The following is a 22,495-nucleotide window of genomic DNA, read 5'->3' on the forward strand; positions in this document are numbered from 1 at the left end:
ACACAAGATCTATGAAACATGAAATTCAAGTGACGAGTGAAAAAGATTGGGGACGCGGGGGTGGGGGCGGCGGGGAGTCAATCGATCCCATGACAGAAGGGGGAGGAGTTGTACAGCTTGATAGCCACAGGGAAGAAGGATCACCTGTGGCGTTCTGTGCTGCATCTTGGTGGAACCAGTCTGTTGCTGAAGCTGCTCCTCAGATTGACCAGTGTGTCATGGAGGGGGGTGAGCTGTATTGTCCAGAATGCTCTGCAGTTTGAGGAGCATCCTGCCCTCCAAGACCACCTCCCGTGAATCCAACTCCAAATCCGACCCCAGGACAGAGCCAGCCATCCTGATGGGTTTGTTAATCCTGCTTGTGTTACATCAAGTGCTATGATCAGCATTCTTTGTCCAAAGTGCTGGAGGAACTCAGGGGAGTCGGGCAGCATCTGCGGAGGAACTGGACCGAGAGCTTTACACGTCGGGACCCTTCTTCAGATCAGTCTGATCTGATCGGTCAGTCCAAACCCGAAACATCACCTGTCCATTTCCACCACAGATGCTGTCTGACCCACTGAGTTCCTCCAGCACTGTTAGAGGAACAGCATCTCATATTTCCCCTGGGCAGCTTACAGCTCAGTGGTATGAATATTGATTTCTCTCACTTCAGGTAGCCCCGGCATTCCCTCTCTCTCTATCCCTCCCCCACCCAAGTCACACTAGCTTCTCTTCACCCAACAAACAGCTGACAATGGCCTGTTTCCTTTATCCTTGTTACTTTTTTTTGCATATCGTTCTTTCATTGTTCATTATCTCTCCACATCACCATCTATATCTCTCGTTTCCCTTATCCCCAACCAGTCTGAAGAAGGGTCTTGACCCGAAATGTCACCCATTCCTTCTCTCCAGAGATGCTGCCTGGTCCGCTGAGTTACTCCAGCTTTTTGTGTCGATCCCCCATCACTTTGTTTTGCTCAAGATTCCAGCATCTGCAGTTCCTTGTGCCTGCATTCTTCATCCTTCCTCTAGGTGTCACTAGTGCTTAGTTAGCCTTATTCTCATCTCTGAAGGTTGTAATTCATGTTTAGTTTCGAGATACGACGTGGAAACAGGACCTTCGGCCCACTGAGACCGTGCCGAATAGCGATCCCCGTACACTAGCACTATTCTACACACTAGGGATAATATAAGTTTTGTACCGAAGCCATATTAACCTACAAACCTGTACGTCTTTGGAGTGTGGGAGGGAACCAGTGCTCCCGAGAAAACCCACTTGGTCACGGGGAGAACGTGCAAACTCCGTACAGACAGCAGCCTTGGTCAGAATTGAACCCAGGTCTCTGGCATTTTAAGTCAGTAACTCTACTGCTGCTCCACCGTGCTGCCCCATGTACACACTATGCACACACATTCTACAAGCCAGGTTACTGAACTTATGGACACCTCTACATGCAAGAGAACTCCCATAATATAATTACATTCAAAAGTACATTGTATATATATATTTAAAAAATAACATGCTGGCAGCGTAACTCAGCGGGTCAGGCAGCATCTGGAGAACATGAATAGGTGCCATTTCTTCAGACTGATTGTGGTGGGGAAGGGAAGGCAGGTGGAAGAGAGGAGAAGACAGGCAGAGCCTGGCAAGTGATAGGCGGATATAGGTGAGGTGTTTTTTTTAATAGGTGGATGGTTGAACAAAGTCCAGAGGTGAAAACACAAAAGATGTAAGGTGAGGAGGTAAGGAGGTGAGGAGGTAAGGAGGTAAGGAGGTAAGGAGGTGAGGAGGTGAGGAGGTGAGGAGGTAAGGAGGTAAGGAGGTAAGGAGGTGAGGAGGTGAGGAGGTGAGGATAGCAGAGGTGTGAATTGTTCTTTACACTAAAGGGCCTGTCCCACTTGGGCGACATTTTCGGCGATAGCCTGAAAAGTGGTTGTCGCGGCGTGGTCGGGGCGTGACGCGGGGTGACGGATGTAGTGAGACGCAGAGTCTCCCTGCCGCCCCTGGACTTTGGAACGTTCAAAATCTTCAGGCGACATCTGGGTGGCTTATCATGTTGTGCGCCCTGTCACACGCTGACGTGCGCTGTCCTGCGGGTGACGCTGACGTTAAATAAACAATTTATTTCTTAAAAAGTTATTGGTCCTTAGATTTATTGCAGATAAGTTCATTTCCAATGTGATTATTATACTTCCGTGTAACCTTCTTGTGTTGTGAAGGCGGGTGACGTGGAGTGGCGTAGCTTGACGTGACGATGACGCAGAGTGTCGTACAACTTGACGGGTTTTAGGGCGACTACGGGCGTCAGTCGTCGACTTTGTCAGTCGCCGAAAAAAATCGCAAAGTGGGACAGGCCCTTTAAGGATAGCACAGTGGTGCTGCAACGGTGGCAGAACTAAACATATAGTAAACTGGTAGATGTTGGTGCCTTGTAGCGCCCGAGACCCCAGTTCGATCCTGACCTCGTGCTGTCTGCGTCCGTTGTTTGCACGTTCTCCCTGTGACCACGTGAGTTTCCTCCGGGTGCTCCGGTTTCCTCAAAGACGGGTGTATTTGCAGGTTTATTAGCCTCTGTAAATTGTCCCAAGCGTGCAGGGAAGGGGTGAGAAAGCGGGATAACATAGAACTCGTGTGATCGAGGGATCGATGGTCACCGTGGACTCGATGGTTTGAAGGGGCTGTTTCCATGCTGTATCTAGCTGAACATTCAGTTTTAATCAACTCCATTCAATCAGTCAGCATCCTTATCTAAAGAGATCAAGCCAGTTCATTTCTTTCTGATAGCCTCATGTTTCTGGTATCCCCCTTGCAAACCTTTGCTTTCTCCTCTCCACTTTTGCCTTATCCTCTCCACTTTTGTTCCCATGCTAGAAACACAAGTAGATAGACACAAAATGCTGGAGAAACTCAGCAGAGCAGGCAGCATCTCTGGAGAGAAGGAATGGGTGACGTTTCGGGTCGAGACCGTTCTTCAAACTCTTCAGGATCTGAAGAAGGGTCTCGACCCGAAGCGTCGCCCATTCCTTCTCCAGAGATGCTGCCTGTCCTGCTGAGTTACTCCAGCATTTTGTGTCTACAGTGTAAACCAGCATCTGCAGTTCCTTCCAACACACTACAATTTTACGTAGTGCACATGGCCTTGAGCCCATTGATCTTCATCCTCAACAATGCTGTCATCACACTCCCATCAGCTCAGTCTTGAATGTAACCGAGCTCTCACAGCCTTCCACGGCAGAGAATTCCAATAGTTCACAGCATTCGTCTCGCTGCTAAATCGTCTCTTATCCTGGTTCTGGCGTCTGCACAGATCTCAATGTCGTTTTGCGAATTAAATAACATTATGTCATCTCCCTCTACGATATGGAATGTGAAGTGCAACTCCCTGAGTAGATTCCTGCAGGAGTCAATCAATAACCTGTCTTCCGAGAGAACTGCGCAAAAACATTCTTAAATTACTACACCCAGTCAGACGTCTTCTCCATTGAAAGTTTGACTTTCTTTGGCAGTGTTTGATAACAGATTTGTTATTTTCCATTTCTCTTGTAGAATATGTTTATTAAAATCTCGTTATGTTCTGGCACAAGCACAATTAGACACTTCAGTCTGCGTTCTCATGCATGTGTCATCGTCCTCTGGGGATTACTTGGCTCCCAACTGCTGGACAGTGGTCTGGTTGGTTAGGGTTCCTGTGTCGAGTGGTTATCTTCATCTTTGATCGGCCCTTGTACTTGAGGATAACAGGCTTCCACTCCAAGGTTGCCGAGGCCCCTGAGAAGTGGAAGGAGCCCCATGTTTTCCAGAGGAAGGCACAAAGTGCTGGAGTAACTCAGTGAGTCAGGCAGCATAAAGCTTTAAGGAATACGAGTAGAATTAGGCCATTCGGCCCATCAAGTCTACTCCGCCATTCAATCATGGCTGATCTAACTCTCCCTCCTGACCCCATTCTCTTGCCTTCTCCGCATAACCCCTGACACCTATACTAATCAGGAAGCATTACTGGAGAGCATGGATAAGTGACATATCTTTAGTCTTTTGCGGTACAGAGTGGAAACAGGCCCCTCGGCCCACCGAGTTCGCCAGCGATCCTGCAGTCCACTGGCAATATCCTACACACTAGGGACAATTTACAACTTTACCGAAGCCAATTTACCTACAAACCTGCGTGTTTTTGGAGTGTGGGAGGAAACCAGAACACCCGGAGAAAACCCACAAGGTCACAGGGAGAACGTACAAACTCCACCCGTAGTCAGGATCGAACCCGGGTCCCTGACGCTGTAAGGCAGCAACACACTGCCGCTGCGCCACCGTGCCACTGAAGGACAGGACCCTTCATCGGACCTGGTTTTGTCATGATTTTTATCAAAGGAAGTTTAATTGGGAGGTGAGGGGACAGGTGGTGGAATTTTGCAGCTTGCATAGTCAGGTGTGCTGACAACTTAGATCAATGTATTTTAATGCATCAAGGAAATTGGAGCTTATAGGTGTTTAAATTAGACTTGGAACACAAGATGAGCCATGACATTGAATGGAGAGCAGGTTCAAAAGTCAATATTGCTTATTCCTTATTATAGTCATGCATTTGAAGACATTGCTAAAATGTGAGTTGGAGTTTAGTTTATTGTCATGTACACCGAGGTACAGTAATAACTTTAGTTGCGTGCTAACCAGTCAGCGGAAAGACGATACATGATTGCAATCGAGCCATCCACAGTGTATAGATACAGGGTAAAGGGAATAACGTGAATAATGTTTAGTGCTAAATAAAGTCCAATCAAAGATAATTCGATGGTCTCCAATGAAGAAGGTAGTAGCTGAGGACTGCTCTCTAGTTGTTGGTATATGTTGAATGGGAAAGAAATCTAGGTGCTATCATGCGTTATTCTATAAGGTACATGATCAATATTACAAAACAAATGGAAAGCTTACAATGGACCGGACATAGATTCTTACTGAATCCTGAGCTTTTTCCCCCCCCACTCACTTGATGCAAGGACGAGTCGCACCCTGGTCCCTCCCTCTTCTCCCCTCTACCATCGGGCAAAAGATATAGAAGTGTGAAAACGCACACCTCCAGATTCAGGGACAGTTTCTTCCCAGCTGTTATCAGGCAACTGAACCATCCTACCACAACTAAAGAACAGTCCTGAACTACTATTTACCAATTTGGAGACCCTCGGACTATCTTTGATTGGGCTTTACCTTGCACTAAACGTTATTCCCATATCATGTACCTGAACACTGTAAATGATTCGATTGTAATCATGTATTGCCCTTACATTGACTGGACAGCACACAACAAAAGCTTTTCACTGTATCTCGGTACACGTGACAATAAACTAAACTGATACTGTCTTTATTTTTTGTACAGTACAGCGTAGGCGCCCATCTAAAAGACTCTTAAGCACCACTATCATACCTGCCTCCACCGCCATCCCTGGCAGCATGTTCCCAGCACTCACCACCGTCTGTGTAAAAAAATAATTGCCCCGTACATCTCCTTTGAACTTTGCCCCTCTAATCTTCAAGTTACGCCCTCTAGTCTTTGACATTCCCACGCTGGGAAAAGGTTCTGAATGCCTACCCTACCTATGCCTCTCAAAATTTAATAGAGATACATCCTGTATCTATCAGGTTTCCTGATTAGTAAGGGTGTCAGGGGTTATAGGGCGAAGGCAGGAGAATGGGGTTGAGAGGGAATGACAGATCAGCCATGATTGAGTGGCGGAGTAGACTTGATGGACCAAATGGCCATATTCTGCTCCTAGGACTTATGAACTTATGTATCCCCTCAACTACCGGTATTCTAGAGAAAGCAACTCGAGTTTGTCCAACCTCTCCTTGAACCTAGTACCTCCTAATCCAGAACGTCTTCTGCACCCTCTCCAAAACCTCCACATGCTTCCTCTCATGGGGTGGCCAGAACTGCAAGCAACACTCCAACTGCGGCCTAACCAAAGTCTTATCGAGCATCATGACTTCCTGATTCTTATATTCAATGCCCCTGATGAATGAAGGTTAGCATTGAAAGACAACTGAAGTGTTTTTTTATTTGTACATTTAAACTCTTTTGGTGTTCTTGCATTGCATGCAAAGGTGGATTAGCGCAGGTGTTACTGCATGCAGTCTTGCACCATTGCATGTAGTTCACGCCCACCATGAGTACAGCCAGCTTTGCGGAGAACTTTAATAAGTCAGCAGGACACCCTCATGACTGAGGCTGGTATCACAAGTTTGAATGGCAGTTGACTTGTTAGGCCACATGCCTCCAGAGTCATTGTGGTTTCCTGAATTTTGATACACATGTCTTCAACGTTTCATTCCCCAGAAATTTTAACTGAGTCACTTCCAACGTTGATATTTGGCAGCATCCGTTAGAGGTGTCACGCAGCTCACTCAGATTAAGATAGGACGTTACAGGCCATCTGTATCCATCTGTCATTTTAACGATATATGCAGAGGAATATGAGGGGTGATATTATACAGGTGTATAAGATCATGAGGAGAATAGAGCGGGTGGATGCACAGTCTCTTGCCCAGAGTGGGGGAACCGAGGACCAGAGGACATAGGTTTAAGGTGAAGGGGAAATGATTTCATAGGAATCTGAGGGTTAGCTTTTTCACACAAAAGGTGGTGGGTGTATGGAATGAGCTGCCAGAGGAGGTCATTGAGGCTGGTACTACAGGTGCACAACCATTTTTACGGAGTTCCGGAAACCAAAAAGCTCCGAAAACCGGACATTTTTCCAGGATGTCGTCTGCACACCAAAGCTCGCGTTTGGCGCCAAACTTGACCCGAAACGACCTACGGTCAACCCAGGTCTGTACTATTGTAGCGGCTGCCTCCTTCCCAGAGACCGGGGAGACACTTAAACATCTGTAAATCATTGCTTAAATGTTAGTCAGTTAGTTTGGAGGGGGGGAGGGGGTAAAGGGGGAAACTTTAATTCTTAGTCCCCTACCTGGTCGGAGAGGCGGGGAGCGGGCAATGCCTTACCGGGTCGCCGTGCAGTAAGCTCCGGAGCACTGTGGCCGCCGACTCCCAACATCGCGGAGCTGGGGCTGCAGGCGTCCGGCCGTGGGCGGCACCGGTTGTAGCTCCGACCCCGGCAACTCTACCCCTGGCTGCGCGGTGCTCCAAATCCAGCGCCGCCCGCGACCGGACGCCCGCAGCCCCAGCTCCGCGATGTTGGGAGTCGGCGGCCACAGCGCTCCGGAGCTTACCGCACGGTGACCCGGTAAAGCATTGCCCGCTCCCCGCTGGTATCCCAGCGCTGTGGCCGCCGACTCCCAACATCGCGGAGCTGGGGCTGCGGGCGTCCAGCAGCGGGCGGCGCTGGATTTGGAGCGCCGCGCAGCCAGGGGTAGAGTTGCCGGGGTCGGAGCTCCAACCGGCGCCGCCCGCGACCGGACGCCCGCAGCCCCAGCTCCGCGATGTTGGGAGTCGGCGGCCACAGCGCTCCGGAGCTTACTGCACGGCGACCCGGTAAGGCATTGCCCGCTCCCCGCCTCTCCGACCAGGTAGGGGACTAAGAATTAAAGTTTCCCCCTTCACCCCCCCCACCACATAAAATCCCTCCAAACTAACTGACTAAAATTTAAGCAATCATTTACAATGATTCCCCGGTCTCCGGGGTGGAGGCAGCCGTTCCAGACTTTTCAAGCCGCCCGCGCTACCTACCTAATCTACGCTAAAAATCTTCCATTCCGAAATCGGAAAAATTCCAAAATCCGAGAAGTGTCTGGTCCCAAGGCTTTCGGATAAAAGGTTGTGCACCTGTATTGCAAAGTACAAGAGACATTTGAACAGGTACATGGACAGGACAAGTTAAGGGGCTGTCCCACTGCGGGGACCTAATCCGCGAGTTCAGAAGAGTTTGCCCTCGACTCATACTCGCAGCATGGTCGACACGAGGTCCTAGGAGGTCTTTGTAACTCTCTTTCATGCTCGAGAGTAGTCCCCGCGTACTCGAGGCCTCAGCTAGGTTGCGGCGTATTTTTCAACATGTTGAAAAATGCCCGTGAGTAAAAAAAGGTCGCCATGGAAAAAATTCGATACTTTTTTTACTCATAGGCTTAGTCGAGGTAGGTCGTAGTAGGTCGGCATGTTATTCGTAGGTAATCGAAGGTAGTCGAAGGTATTCATAGATAGTCTTCATCATAGTCGAAGGGTGGTCGAAGGAGATCGAAGGAGGTCGTCTTCACTCTCCACCATTCGGTGTCCAGTTTTCCCGAAGCTAGTCGTAGCTAGTCAAAGCTACTCTTCCACATAGTCGAAGGAGGTCTTCAACATGATACTTTTTCAAACTCCTAAACTCTTCTAAACTCACCAATTAGGTTGCCGCAGTGGGACAGCCCCTTTAGGAGAGATATGGACCAAACGCAGGCAGATGGGACGTGTAGCTGGGGCATGTTGGCCAGTGTGGGCATGTTGAGAAGGGCCTGTTACCACACTGTATCATTCTATGACTCTATGAATGATAATAGTGGAGGAAGGAACTGCAGATGCTGGTTTACACCGAAGATAGACACAAAATACTGGAGCAACTCAGCGAGACAGGCAGCATCTCTGGATAGGAGGAATGGGTGAAGTTTTGGGTCTCACCCGTTCCTTTTATCCAGGAATAATTAATGGAGTCATTCAGCGTGGAAACAGGCCCTTCGGCTCAACTTGCCCACGCCGACCAACATGTCCCATCTACACTGGTCCCACGTTGCTGCTTTTGGCCCCTATCCCTCTAAACCTGACCTATCCATGTGCCTGCCTAAATGTTTCTTAAAAGGTTTGAATCTTCATGTTAATCTTCAGCTAACTTAACTGAAAGCAGATTAATCTGCTCAGTAGCTTGTTTAGGGGGTTTTCTTATGAACAAAATGGTTTGCTTTAGAAAAGGTTCATTAGTGATAGGAGCAGAATTAGGCCATTCGGCCCATCCGCCATTCAATCATGGCTGATATATCTCCTAACCCCATTCTCCTGCCATCTCCCCATAACCTCTGACACTGTACTAATCAAGAATCTATCTCTGCCTTAAAAATCTCCATTGACTTGGGCCCCACAGCCTTCTGTGGCAATGAATTCCACCAATTCCCCGCCCTCTGACCAAACAAATTCCTTCTCATCTCCTTCCTAAAGGAACGTCCTTTAATTTTGAGGCTGTGACCTCTGGTCCTAGTAACTGGTCTTTAAGAAAATACATTTCACTGTGAAGTGAAGAAAGGCACCAGTTCCATGTTATCCCACTTTCTCATCCATTCCCCCGACAAGTTACGGGCAATTTACAGAGGCCTATTAACCTACAAACCCACACATCGCTTTTTCATACCTCTGGTTTCTCTCTCCCCTGACTCTCAGTCTGAAGAAGGGTCTCGACCCGCTGAGTCATTCATGCATTTTGTGTCTACCAACACATCTCTGAGATGTGGGAAGAAACAGGAGCACATGGAGAAAACCAACATGGTCACGGGGAGGTAGACAAAAATGCTGGAGAAACTCAGCGGGTGAGGCAGCATCTATGGAGCGAAGGAAATAGGCGACGTTTCAGGTCGAGACCCTTCTTCAGACTGATGGGAGGGTGGAGGAAGAAAGGAAAAGGTGGTGCCAGAGGGCTGAGGGAGAGCTGAGAAGTGGAGGAGATAGTAAGGACTACCTGAAATTAGAGGAGTCAATGTTCATACCGCTGGGGTGCAAACTGCCCAAGCGAAATATGAGGTGCTGCCACGGGGAGAATGTGCAATCTCCACACTGACAGCTCCCGCGATCAGGATGGAATCCGGGTCTCCGGCGCTGAGGGGCAGCAGCTCCAGCAGCTGTGCTACTGTGCCGCTCCTCTGCTCGGGGTGCATGGAATCTGTTCTCGGCACGAGCCTGAATGATGAATAACAGTGTAGGAAGAAACTGCAGATCTGTAGGAAGGAACTGCAGGCGCTGGTTTAAACCAAAGATAGGCACAGTAAACTGGAGCAACTCAGCGGGACCAGCAGCATCTCTGGAGAAAAGGAATGGGTGTCTTTTTTGTTGGGTCGAGTCCCTTCTTCGGACTGCAGATGCTGTCATCATGTATTGTCTTTCTGCTGACTGGATAGCACGCAACAAAAAGCTTTTCACTGTACCTCGGTACAATAAGCTAAACTCAGAACTAGGGGACTGTTTACCCTCCTCCCATCCGGGAGGCGCTATAGGTCTCTCCGTTGCCGGACCAGCAGGTTCAGGAAGAGCTACTTCCCTGCGGCTGTTACACTACTTAACTCTGCACCTTGGTGATTGCCAGTCACCCCCCCCGGACGCTCCTTCCCCCAGAAAAATTGCACTATTACAACTGTTGTACATATATATATATTTTACTGCTCATTATTCTATGTTCGCTCTTCTGGGTGAGATGCTAACTGCATTCCGTTGTCTCTGTACTGTACACGGCACAAGATTGAATCTAAAAGAAAATCTAAAAAAAAAATGTTTCGACCAACTATCCATCTTCTCCGGAGGTGCTGCCTGACCCGCTGTGCTACTCCAGCACTTTGTGTCCTTTTGTGATCGTTCTCAAGCAAACAGTGCAGATGGCCGTGATTTGCAAATGTCTGTGCCTGGCCAGCTCATTGGGATGAATGCATTGCATTATTTGCATGGTTATTTATAACGGTAAACATTAACAGAAATGCATATTCATGCCCTCCTTTAGTTGGCTCCTGTTGCAGCATTGTCTTGTGCATAGCCACCCGTTTAAAGGTCTTGACTTCTAATGGACCTATGTACCTCCAGCTGGCACGGACATAAAAGGTTCATTGTGCATAGTAATGTAAATTTATTAATGTGACCTTTTTCAAAGTTACCGGCTGCTTCAACATGTATTTAGTTAACTCGGGTCACGTTCCACACTAATCTATCATAGTGCTGTATTCTACGGTATATTTACAAATTCCCTGTTTAGCAACCACAAGTACAGCGGACAGCAATATTTACAGTCCTGGAAGAGGGTTTATCGGGCCAAGAAGGCTACAAAGTTGAGGAGAATCAGTCTGAAGAAGGGTCTCGACCCGAAACGTCACCCATTCCCTCCAGAGATGCTGTCTGTCCCGCTGAGTTACTCCAGCATTTTGTGCCTATCTTCGGTGTAAGCCAGCACCTGCAGTTCCTCCCGACACTAAACAAAGTTGAGGAATTGGCCAAGAAAAGATTACCGCTGTATATTTTGTTCAAAGTTTGCAAATTATGTTGTCGTAAGTAATGAACGGAGACAGCCACATTTTCCAACCTCAGAGAATCTTTGCGTGCAGTGATGTAATGCTAACCATGTTAACTCCACAAGAAAAAAACTCTTCAAAGAAATGAAATAACTGACTGGGTAACAGAATAAGTAACAGAATAAAATGGAAAAGCGCTCTTAAACATAGAAACATAGAAAATAGGTGCAGGAGTAGGCCATTCGGCCCTTCGAGCCTGCACCGCCATTCAATATGATCATGGCTGATCATCCAACTCAGTATCCTGTACCTGCCTTCTCTCCATACCCCCTGATCCCTTTAGCCACAACGGCCACATCGAACTCCCTCTTAAATATAGCCAATGAACTGTGGCCTCAACTACATTCTGTGGCAGAGAATTCCAGAGATTCACCACTCTCTGTGTAAAAAATGTTTTTCTCTGTCTCCCCATTCCTTGGCTCTCCCGTTCTCTGTCTCCCTCTCAGTGCCTTTCCCCCTCCGGCCCTCTATTCCCCTCCTCTCCTCTCCCCCTCCCCGTCTCTCTGCATCCCTCCTCCCCACTCTCTCCTCCCCTCCCTGTCCATCCCTCTCCCTCTCCCTCTCTCCCTGCCTCTCCCTCTTCCCCCCTCTCCCTTCCCGCCTCTCCCTCTCCCCCTCTCCCTCTCCCCTACCCCCCTCTCCCTCTCCCCATCCCTCCCCCTCTCCCTGCCCCTTCCTCTCCCTCTTTCCCCCTCCCCGCTTCTTCCACTCCCCCCTTCTCCCTCTCCTCCCCTCCTCCTCTCCCCCTCCCCACCTCTCCGAGTTCGAATCGGGGAAAATGCGGGAGAACTCTTGAATTCCCTCGTACAGTGGGACAGGCGGTTTACTGTCTCCGACTACATTTTATCTCTGTACCGCCCACTCCCCTGACATCAGTCTGAAGAAGGGTCTCAACCCCGAAACGTCACCCATTCCTTCTCTCCAGAGATGCTGCCTGTCCCGCTGAGTTACTCCAGCATTTTGTGTCTGCTTGAACAACTCCATATGTGTAGACAAAAACTGCAGATGCTGGTTTACACCAAAGATAGGCCACAAAATGCTGGAGTAACTCAGCGGGACTGGCAGCATCTCTGGAGAGAAGGAATGGGTGACGTTTCAGGTCGAGGCCCTTCTACAGACGGAGAGTCGGGGGAGAGGGAGACATAGAGATATGGAAGAATGAGGTGTGAAAATGAGAAATCAAAGGGGAAGAGGCTCAAGGAAAATGTAGAATGTAGAATGGATCATTGTTAGCTGAAGAGAAGATGGTAATGAGGCATACAATCTAAAATTTAATCCTGAGGACAGTGAAACTAATCGGAGAACTGGGATGGGGTGGGGATGGAGAGAGAGGGAAAGCAAGGGTTACTCGAAGTTAGAGAAGTCAATGTTCATACCGTTGGGTTGTAAGCTGCCCGAGCGAAATATGAGGTGCTGTTCCTCTAATTTGTGCTGGGTCTCACTCTGGCAATGGAGGAGGCCCAGGACAGAAAGATCAGTGTGGGAATGGGAGGGGGAGTTAAAGTGTTTACCCAGCGGGAGATCACGTAGGCCTCGGCGTTCTCCCTGTGACCACGTGGGTTTTCTCCAGGTGCTCAGGTTTCCACCCACATTCCAAAGATGTGCAGGTTGTGTATACACATCCCTATGTGTATAGAATAGACAACGGCTGGGAAGGCGGATGATGGCTGCAGCAGAAAAGGGTCTCCGGTCGTCTTGGGCTCCATGCCACTGGATCCTGACCCAGATCTGTCAAGGACTGTGTGGTGGCTGTCTGTGCGCCAGTCTCCCCACGTTAAACAAAGTCACGCACAGGCGTCCTCCATGAGAGGGCAGTCATACTCGTTTCCAGTGACCGCCGATGATGATAGAATAGAACTAGTATACAGGTGATCGCTGGTCGTCGGGGACTTGGGCTGAAGTGCCCTTTTCCACGCTATATCTCTAAACTAAACTGAGCTATAATGCCGTCATCGTTTCTAAATGGAAAATTCATATTTCCAATCTTGGAAACTGAGAAGTGAAGTCAGACAGTAGAACGTTTCAAGTTAATTGAACACAAAAGTGACAGTAAGGAAGAAAGTAAGTACTGGGAGTAGGAGCCAGTCATGCAGTCCCTGGGCTCTGCTCTGCCATTCAATGCTGATCTCAACTTGGCCTTGTTCCATTATGTTTCTGTTCCCCAGTACCCTCGCTTCACCAGTCATCCAAACATGATCTCAGCCCTAAACGTGACTCTTAGGTCGAAAATGCCAGAGATCTACAACCCTGTGAGAGAAGAAATTCCTCCTCGGCTCACTTTTAAATGAGTGGGCCCCTTGTTGTGAAAGTGTGTCACCTAGTTCTAGATTCTCTCAAGGAGGAGGGAGTCAAGTCCTGACAGTGTCTAGACGTTAACTACTGGGGCTGCAAATAAGGTTGGAATCTGATTGACGTGTTTTTTAAAAAACAAGTTTGTCCTGATGCACAATGAGGATATAATAGCCCTGTCCCACATTACGAGTTCATTCCAAGAGTTCTCCCGAGTTTAAGAATGAACGTAGCAGGTACGTCTCTTAGCGCCTCGTAACACTAACGGCAGGTATTCGAGTTCGAATCAGGGCAAACTCGGGAGAGCTCTTGGAATGAACTCATACCGTGGGGCAGGGCATTTAGGAACTGCAATTCATTTTAGTTTAGTTTAGAGATACAGTGCAAAAACAGGCCCTTCGGCCCGTCGAGTCCGTGCCGACCAGCGATCCCAGCATATTAACACTATCCTACACACACTAGGGACAATTTACATTTATACCAAGCCAATTTACCTACATACCTATACGTCTTTGGAGTGTGGGAGGAAACCGAAGATCTCGGAGAAAACCCACGCAACCCACGGGGAGAACATACAAACTCCGTATAGACAGCACCCGTAGTCGGAACCGAACCTGGGTCTCCGGCGCTGCAAGCACTGTAAGACAGCAAACTCGATGGAATCTTGAGCAAAATACTGCAGAAGGATCCAGACTTAAAACATGTTCTGTCCATGATTTTATTTCAGTTTATTGTTGCGTGCACCGAGGTACGTACACTGAATAGCTTTTTGTTGCGTGCTATTCACTCAGCAGAAGGACTATACATGATTACATGATAGTGGTATAACCTTTATTGCAGGATAAAGTCTGAATTAAAAATAGTCTGAGGTTCTCCAATGAGGTAGATGGTAGGTCAGGACTGCTCTCTTGGTGGTAGTATGATTCAGTTGCCTGATAACACTTCTGTACCTTTTGCCTGATGAAAGAGAGGAGAAGAGGGAGTGGGAAGAGAAGAGGGTGTGACTGGTCCTTGATTATGCTGCTGGCCTTGCCGAGGCAGCGTTAGGCATGAATGGAGTCAATGGAAGGGAGGTTGGTTTGTGTGGTGGCCTGGGCTGTGTCCACAACTCTTTGCAACTTCTTGTGGGCTGAGTTAGTCCAGCACTTTGTGTTTTGTTCTGGTTGCACGTCCATGGAAAGAGACACAGTTTTGCTACTTTTTAATTTCATGCCATTAGAGTTTCTGATTCTGATCCTTTCTGTTTCCAGGGCGAAGATGATGAAGCCAGAGTTGGGGAGGCGTTGACTCGGACTGTAGTCTGTGCTCTGAAGTCCACTGATCATTCTACTGACACTGCCAGCTGGCTGAATGCCACCGAGGTGTGTGAGTCCATGTTTAATTTATCAATGCATCCTTGGTTATCAAACTCAAATATAAAACCACCAGCTGGTGTTTGGATCAAGTATTTGCTTGCACTTAGTTTAGTTTAGAGATACAGTGCGGAAATAGGCCCTTCGGCCCACCGGGTCAACGCCGACCAGCGATCCCCGCACATTAACACTATCCTACACACACTAGGGACAATTTTTTTACATTTACCAAGCCAATTAACCTACAAACCTGTACGTCTTTGGAGTGTTGGAGGAAACTGAAGATCTCGGAGAAAACCCGCGCAGATCATGGGGAGAACGTACAAACTCCTTACAGACAGCACCCGCAGTCGGGATCGATCACGGGTCTCCGGCGCTGCATTTGCTGTAAGAGGCTTTTCCCTGGGGGCATCAAAGCCATCCACCCAGTAGCTGATGCTGTCCTGGCCTGGGTGTCTACCCTTGGCCTACAACTTTAGGCTGTGCACGCCACACGCAAGAAGAAGTCCCTTCCTGCACCATGAAGGAACTTCTTCATGCTAACTATCAGGGAAGTGGATAAGTAGCATGGTGAAAGTTAGTAATGAATATGGTTGGTGTTGACTGGTTCAACTTCACATAATGCATGATGCAGTTTGGACAAACAGAATGATACGAACCACCTTCATGTGCTGTCAGTGTCTGTAACTCGATGCATCAAAGTGTTGTTAATTAGTTCAGAATTTGTGCTAATTAGGTAATATAAATGATGGCAAAGCTTGGTGCATATTCAAACCCTTATAAATAAAATATGTAACAGATTGTATGCTTCAAGCATATTTGTACAGCACCTGTAGAAAATGAAAAATGTAAATACATTGAAATCATCGATATCCAAAGGCAAAATAGTAAAATACACAATACTGGGAATACTCTGCCAGACAAAAAGATTAAATATTTCCTATCCGAGTCATTCAGCATGGAAACAGGCCCTTCGGCCCAACTTGCCCGCGCAGACCAACATGCCCCCAATCTACACTAGTCCCACCTGCCTGCATTTGGCCCATATCCATTTAAACCTTAAATAGATACAAAATGCTGGAGTAACTCAGCAGATCAGATACCATCCCTGTAGAAAAACAATAGGCAGCGTTTCAGGTGAGAACTCTTCTTCAGGCTGAAGAAATTATAATGCAACATCTGCAGTTTCTTCCTACACATTTTCGCTAAACCTGTCCTATCCATGTACCTGTCCAAATGTTTTTAAATGTTGTGATAGTACCTACTTCAATTACCTCCTCGGCAGCTCGTTCCATATACTACCACCCTTTGTGTAAAAATGATGCCCCTTCGGTTCCTATTTAATCTTTTAATGCCCCTCACCTTAAACCTATGACCTGTCCTTGATTTCCCTACTCTGGGTAAAAGACTCTGTGCCTTTACCCTATGTATTCCCCTCATGATCTTATGCCCCTCTATAAGATCACCCATCATTCTCCTACACTCCAAGGCCTGTACTCGCTGGAGTTTAGAAGAATGAGGGGGGACCTAATTGAAACATACAGAACAGTGAAAGGCTTGGATAGAGTGGATGTGGAGAGGATGTTTCCACTAGTGGCAGAGTCTAGGACTGGAGGTCATAGCCTCAGAATTAAGGGACGTTCTTGGAGGAAGGAGATGAGGAGGAATTTTTTTATTCAGAGGGTGGTGAATCTGTGGAATTCATTGCCACAGAAGGGTGTGGAGGCCAAGTCTATGGATATTTTCACGGCAGAGGTAGATTTTTGATTAGTACGGGTGTCAGCGGTTATGGGGAGAAGGCAGGAGAATGGGGTTAGGAGGTAGAGATGGATGGATTGGTGGAGTAGACTTGATGGGCCGGATGGCCTAATTCTGCTCCTATCACTTATGAAATGGAAAATGGTTGGGACGATGCCCTGAAAAGTTTTGCAAATAAGAATTCTAAACAATAGCTAATTCATAATGATAACTCTTTACCTCTCCTCAGGTACTGTCCAACCTGTGGTACTTCCAATTTTATATCACCAGCGCGTCCTCAATGCCTTCTCTTCTTTTTTTTAAGGTAGAGATAGATAGATTCTTGATTAGTACGGGTGTCAGAGGTTATAGGGAGAAGGCAGGAGAATGGGGTTAAGAGGGGGAAATGGATCAGCCATGATTGAATGGCGGAGTAGACGATGGGCCGAATGGCCAAATTTCCACTCCTATTCCATATGACCGTACGAATTAAGTCCTAGCCTGCGCAACCTCTCCCTGCATTAGAGAGCCTCGAGTCCTGGCAACATACTCGTAAATCTTCTTTGCACCCTTTCGAGCTTAACAACATCTTTCCTATAACATGGTCATCAAAACTGAACACCATACTCTAAATATCACCTCACCATGCACCTGTCACCTCACCATGCACCTGTCACCTCACCATGCACCATGCACCAATAATGTATTGTATCTGCCTCATCTTCTCATTTCCACTGCTCACCACCCTCTGGAAGGAAAAGCCTGGCCCTCAAGTTCCCTTTGAATGTTTCCCTTTTCATCTCTAATCTTCAGACCCCCCCCAACTTAGGAACAAGACCAAAATCACCCTCCTTGTCTTTCTCCTCATGATTTTGTGGACCGCAATAATGCCCATCTTCAATCTCCATCGCCCCTGGGAAAACACTCCTGGTCCACCCGGCCTTTCCTTATTACTCAAGCACTCCTGTCCCGTTAACAAGCTTGCGAATACATTGCCACAGAAGGCTGTGGAGGCCAAGTCAATGGATATATTTATGGAAGAGTTAGATACTTCTTGCGTTTAAGGCAGCAGAGGTTATGTAACGGCCTCCAGGTGCTGTAGCTAGTTCAATGTGCTGTTGTCGAAGGCCGTGAGTTCGACCCCTACACCAGGGGGGGCGGAGGACAGCACAGTCGATAATGACGTGCTGCGCTGTTTGCTGGTCTGCTCCACACACACGCAGGCTGCTGATGAACGCAGCCCCCAGCGATGGATATTGGCATTGAACCGGCCGACCCCTGCGCGGAGCCTGTTCAGGGCGACCTACTCTTTGCGGGGCAGGTCCGAGCTGGGTGGAGCTGTGGTGTTTGGTGCAACAGTGAATCGCGGAGGTCGCGAAGTCTGTTCCCAGCTGGTTCTCCGCGCTCCTAGTGTGTTGAAACCGGAGCCGCAGAGGGTCGCTGTGTGACGGGAGAAGGGGTGACGAGATGACAGGTAACGAGATGAGCAGCAGAAATAGATAGATTCTTGATTAGTAAAGGTGTCGGGGGTTATGGGGAGGATGCAGGAGAATGGAGTTAAGAGGGCAAGATAGATGAGCCGTGATTGAATGGGGAAGTAGACTTGATGGGCCGAATGGCCTAATTTTGCTCCTATCACTTATGAAGATGAATCTCTTCTGCAGCCTCTCCAGAATAAACACGTCCTTCTTGCGATATGGAGACCTGAATTGCAGGTGATATACCCGGTGCGGTCTCACCAACATCGTGTACCACTTTAACGTAACATCCCTACTCTTGTACTCAATGCCCCTACGGGATGGGAGGGGGTAAAAGAGGAATGTTGTGCGTTCTGTATCACGTAAGGTGCCATGAGAAGGCGAGAGAATCGGCAAAGGTAGAATAGAGTATCTGAGAGAGAATGGGACTAAATAGTAAATGTTCATATGTGCATAAGTCATCGGAGCAAAATACTGTCACTCATTTTACATAATCTGATTTTTGTAGCTATGGAGAGGAACAGTGTGAAAGATTTCAGAAAGGATAGGAGCAGAATTAGGCCATTCAGCCCATCAAGTCTACTCTACCATTCACTCATGGCTGATCTATCTTTCCCTCTCAACCCCACTCTCCTGACTTCTACCCGTAACCCCTGACCATTAAGAATCAGCCTTAAAAATACCCATTGACTTGGCCTCCGCAGCTGCCTGTGGCAATGAATTCCACAGATTCACTACCCTCTGACTAAAGAAATTCCTCTTTATCTCCATTCGCATGGTTCGACCTTTTTTATTCTAAGGCTCTGCCCTCCCGTCCTAGATAGAGTTGCCGCCTAACAGCGAATGCAGCGTCGGAGACCCGGGTTCGATCCCGACTACGGGTGCTGTCTGCACGGGGTTTGTACGTTCTCCCCGTGACCTGCGTGGGTTTTCTCCAAGATCTTCGGTTTCCGCCCACACTCCAAAGACGTGTAGGTTTGTAGGTTAATCGGCTTGGTAAATTGTCCCTGGTGGGTGTAGGATAGTGTTAATATGCGGGGACCGTTGCTCGGCGCGAACCCGGTGGGCTGAAGGGCCTGTTTCCGCGCTGAATCTCTAACCTAACCTAACCTGGTGGAAACATCCTCTCCACATCCACTCTATCCAGGCCTTTCACGATTCGACAAGCACTGGGCAGAAAGCACATCGCAGCAACACCCGCCTGCGGCCTTTGCGATGCTTTGCTTTAATTAAACAGCAAGTTTGCAAGTGCACAAGCGTACACTTATGTAGTTCTACACATTAACTGCGTTTCTTGTCTGCAGGATGCAGTCACGTCGTATGAATCGAACCTACGCTACATCAACCTGGCGCTTCAAGCCTGTTTAGACAAGGCAAAGACCAGCCCTCCAGGCAGCAGAGAGGGGAGAGGCCAGTGGACGCACGCTTCACCCGCCCTGCCAAAGAAAAGGAAAGGTGATCCAGGAGCAGGTGGACAGAGGGACCTGGCAGAGCCGAGAGATGTCAATGATGCAAACGTCTGCTTTGGACCCAACTTGGTTCCGGTCTGGCAAGAAGAAGCAGCAGCTTCAGCAGAGGTCAGAGTGTCTGAGGATCACCCTGCGGACAGCAGCTTGGAAGCTAATCACCAAGGCCTGCACTGCCAACCCAACCCTGCCAGTGGTGACGGGACTCCGATGTCCACTGATGAGTTGATAAACTGTTTGGTCCACCCGGACGTGATTCACTTAATGACTCAGATTCTGCTGGACAGGCATCGCTCCCATTAATCTCACCGTCTCTCACTTACTGAAGAAGGGTCTCCACCCGAAACATCACCTATTCCTTCTCTCCAGAGATGCTGCCTGACCCGCTGAATGACTGCAGCTTTTAATGTCTATCTTCAGTGTAAACCAGCGCCTCACTCACTTGCCTTTGGTCACAGGTCACTTGTCAGCGCTGGTTTTGGAAAACTTACCATCAATAAGACGTGTGTGTCTCACTGTATTAAAAGTCGTATGGCATGGCTTGCAAATGAAAGTCAACCGTATATCTCCTGGTTCTCCAACCATAAGCCTGCTCCGTTGTTCGGTAAAATTGCGCCTAACCTTCTCCCTATTTTCAATCCCGTTGCGGCCCCAAAATGTATCAGCCTCGGTCTTTGGACAGCGCCGAAACAGGACTTTCGGCCCACCGAGTCCGCGGCGACCAGCGATTCCCGCACATTAACAGCAGCCTAAACACACTATTTACAAATATACCAAACAAATTAACCTACACACCTATACATCTATGGAGTGTGGGAGGAAATAGAAGATCTCGGAGAAAACCCACGCAGGTTATGGGGAGAACGTACAAACTCCCTACAGAAGGTTATAATATTTTTAAATTATCGCACTTAATAGTCCCACAGTAGAACTATTCTAATGTTACCTATGAGGAAAGACACTCTTGCCATAGAGGGAGTACAGAGAAGGTTCACCAGACTGATTCCTGGGATGTCAGGACTTTCATATGAAGAAAGACTGGATAGACTCGGCTTGAACTCGCTAGAATTTAGAAGATTGAGGGGGGATCTTATAGAAACTTACAAAATTCTTAAGGGGTTGGACAGGCTAGATGCAGGAAGATTGTTCCCGATGTTGGGGAAGTCCAGAAAAAGGGGTCACAGTTTAAGGATAAGGGGGAAATCTTTTAGGACCGAGATGAGGAAAACATTTTTCACACAGAGAGTGGTGAATCTCTGGAATTCTCTGCCACAGTAGGTAGTTGAGGCCAGTTCATTGGCTATATTTAAGAGGGAGTTAGATGTGGCCCTTGTGGCTAAAGGGATCAGGGGGTATGGAGAGAAGGCAGGCAACGCAGCGTGGCTGGAACACCAAAGTCTATCCAGTTGAAGTGGGATGCAGAGGATTTGTTGCGTCATCTACCATCAGACTGCTGAAGGAGCTTGGAATCCACGGTCAGGCTCTGCGGAAGACCATAAGATCACTCTCAGAGGCGGCTGAAAGAAGCAGCCGGTGGATTTGGCTCAAGCGGAAAGACCCATGCTGGGCCCCAAGTATTTCAGGGTGAATCTTTGGGACGGTTTGACACGGGACACGGGACACGCGCTGAGGGCTGATCATCCTGCAGCGGGCCGCCCTTGTGGAGGGTGTATAGTGTTAAAAGGCCGAAACACCCAGTGATGCAAGGGTACACTACTGATGATGTGTCCTGTGCCCAACTGTCCTGAAGGTTACCCAGGCCAAGATATACGTATCCACTCCCCCCCCCCACCGCCCCCCCCACAGATGTTGAGCGTCTACCACTCTCAACAATCAACGAATGTCGTGAAATGCTCCCCACCTATTGGCACAAGGGACTTCTTAACATCTTGTCCTGTGTATTTGATTCTGGCCCATGTGGCTAAAGGGATCAGGGGGTATGGAGAGAAGGCAGGTACAGGATACTGAGTTGGATGATCAGCCATGATCATATTGAATGGCGGTGCAGGCTCGAAGGGCCGAATGGCCTACTCCTGCACCTATTTTCTATGTTTCTATGTTTGGACTTCAGAGATACAGCGCAGAAACTGGACTTTCGGGCCACCGAGTCCGCGGCGACCAGCGATTCCCGCACATTAACAGCAGCCTACACACACCAGGGACAATTTACAATGATACCAAACAAATTAACCTACACACCTATACGTCTTCAGAGAGTGGGAGGAAATCGAAGATCTCGGAGAAAACCCACGCAGGTTACGGGGAGAACGTACAAACTCCCTACAGAAGGTTATAATATTTTTAAATTATCGCACTTAATAGTCCCGCAGTAGAACTATTATAATTTTACCTATGATTGGTGCTTATTAAATATTAAAAAACAGGATAAGCTTTTGGAGCAGGTGATTTTGTGTGGCAGCATCGTTACCAGATGGTGTTTCAGCATCTGTGAATCCGATTATGGCTGTTCAAAAAATATGATTATTAATGGGCTTGATGCCTGCCCATACCCACCAACCCATTCTAGATAACAAGGGTTGGCACGCCTCAAGTTCCCAAGAGACAGCCTGCAGGAGGAATAGGTTGCAAGTAGTAATGGGGCTCAGCTGGTGAATCCTGAGGTCCTGCCCTTTAAACGTTCAGTTGAGTTTAGTTTAGTTTAGAGATACAGCACAGAAACAGTCCCTTCGGCCCAGCGAGACTGCACCACCCAGCGATCCCCGCACACAAACATTATGGGGTTAGGAGGGAGAGATTGATCAGCCATTATTGAATGGAGGAGTAGCCTTGATCGGCCGAATATCCTGATTCTACTCCTATCACTTATGACAATATAACCATATATGACTATCCTACTCACACTGAGGATAATTTTACATTTATACCAAGCCAATTAGCCTACAAACCTGTACATCTTGAGTGTGGGAGGAAACCAAAGATCACGGAGAAAAC

The 22,495-nt window shown here is 48.0% G+C and overlaps 1 protein-coding gene across 2 annotated transcripts in view; it reads left to right on the forward strand.

The window, feature by feature from the left end:
• hspbap1 (HSPB1 associated protein 1) overlaps window positions 1-20,101 on the forward strand; it is a 136,983-nt gene extending 116,882 nt beyond the window's left edge. For both annotated transcript variants that reach the window (XM_033024859.1, XM_033024860.1), the window contains 2 exons: window positions 14,761-14,871; window positions 19,382-20,101. In XM_033024859.1, coding sequence (XP_032880750.1) covers window positions 14,761-14,871; window positions 19,382-19,846 — 576 coding nt within the window. In that variant the 3' untranslated portion in view covers window positions 19,847-20,101. The remainder of the gene's footprint in view (window positions 1-14,760; window positions 14,872-19,381) is intronic.
• Window positions 20,102-22,495: the final 2,394 nt, after the last annotated feature.

Source organism: Amblyraja radiata, chromosome 7 (assembly GCF_010909765.2).
Source record: "Amblyraja radiata isolate CabotCenter1 chromosome 7, sAmbRad1.1.pri, whole genome shotgun sequence".
In the NCBI taxonomy this organism is placed as follows: Eukaryota; Metazoa; Chordata; class Chondrichthyes; order Rajiformes; family Rajidae; genus Amblyraja; species Amblyraja radiata.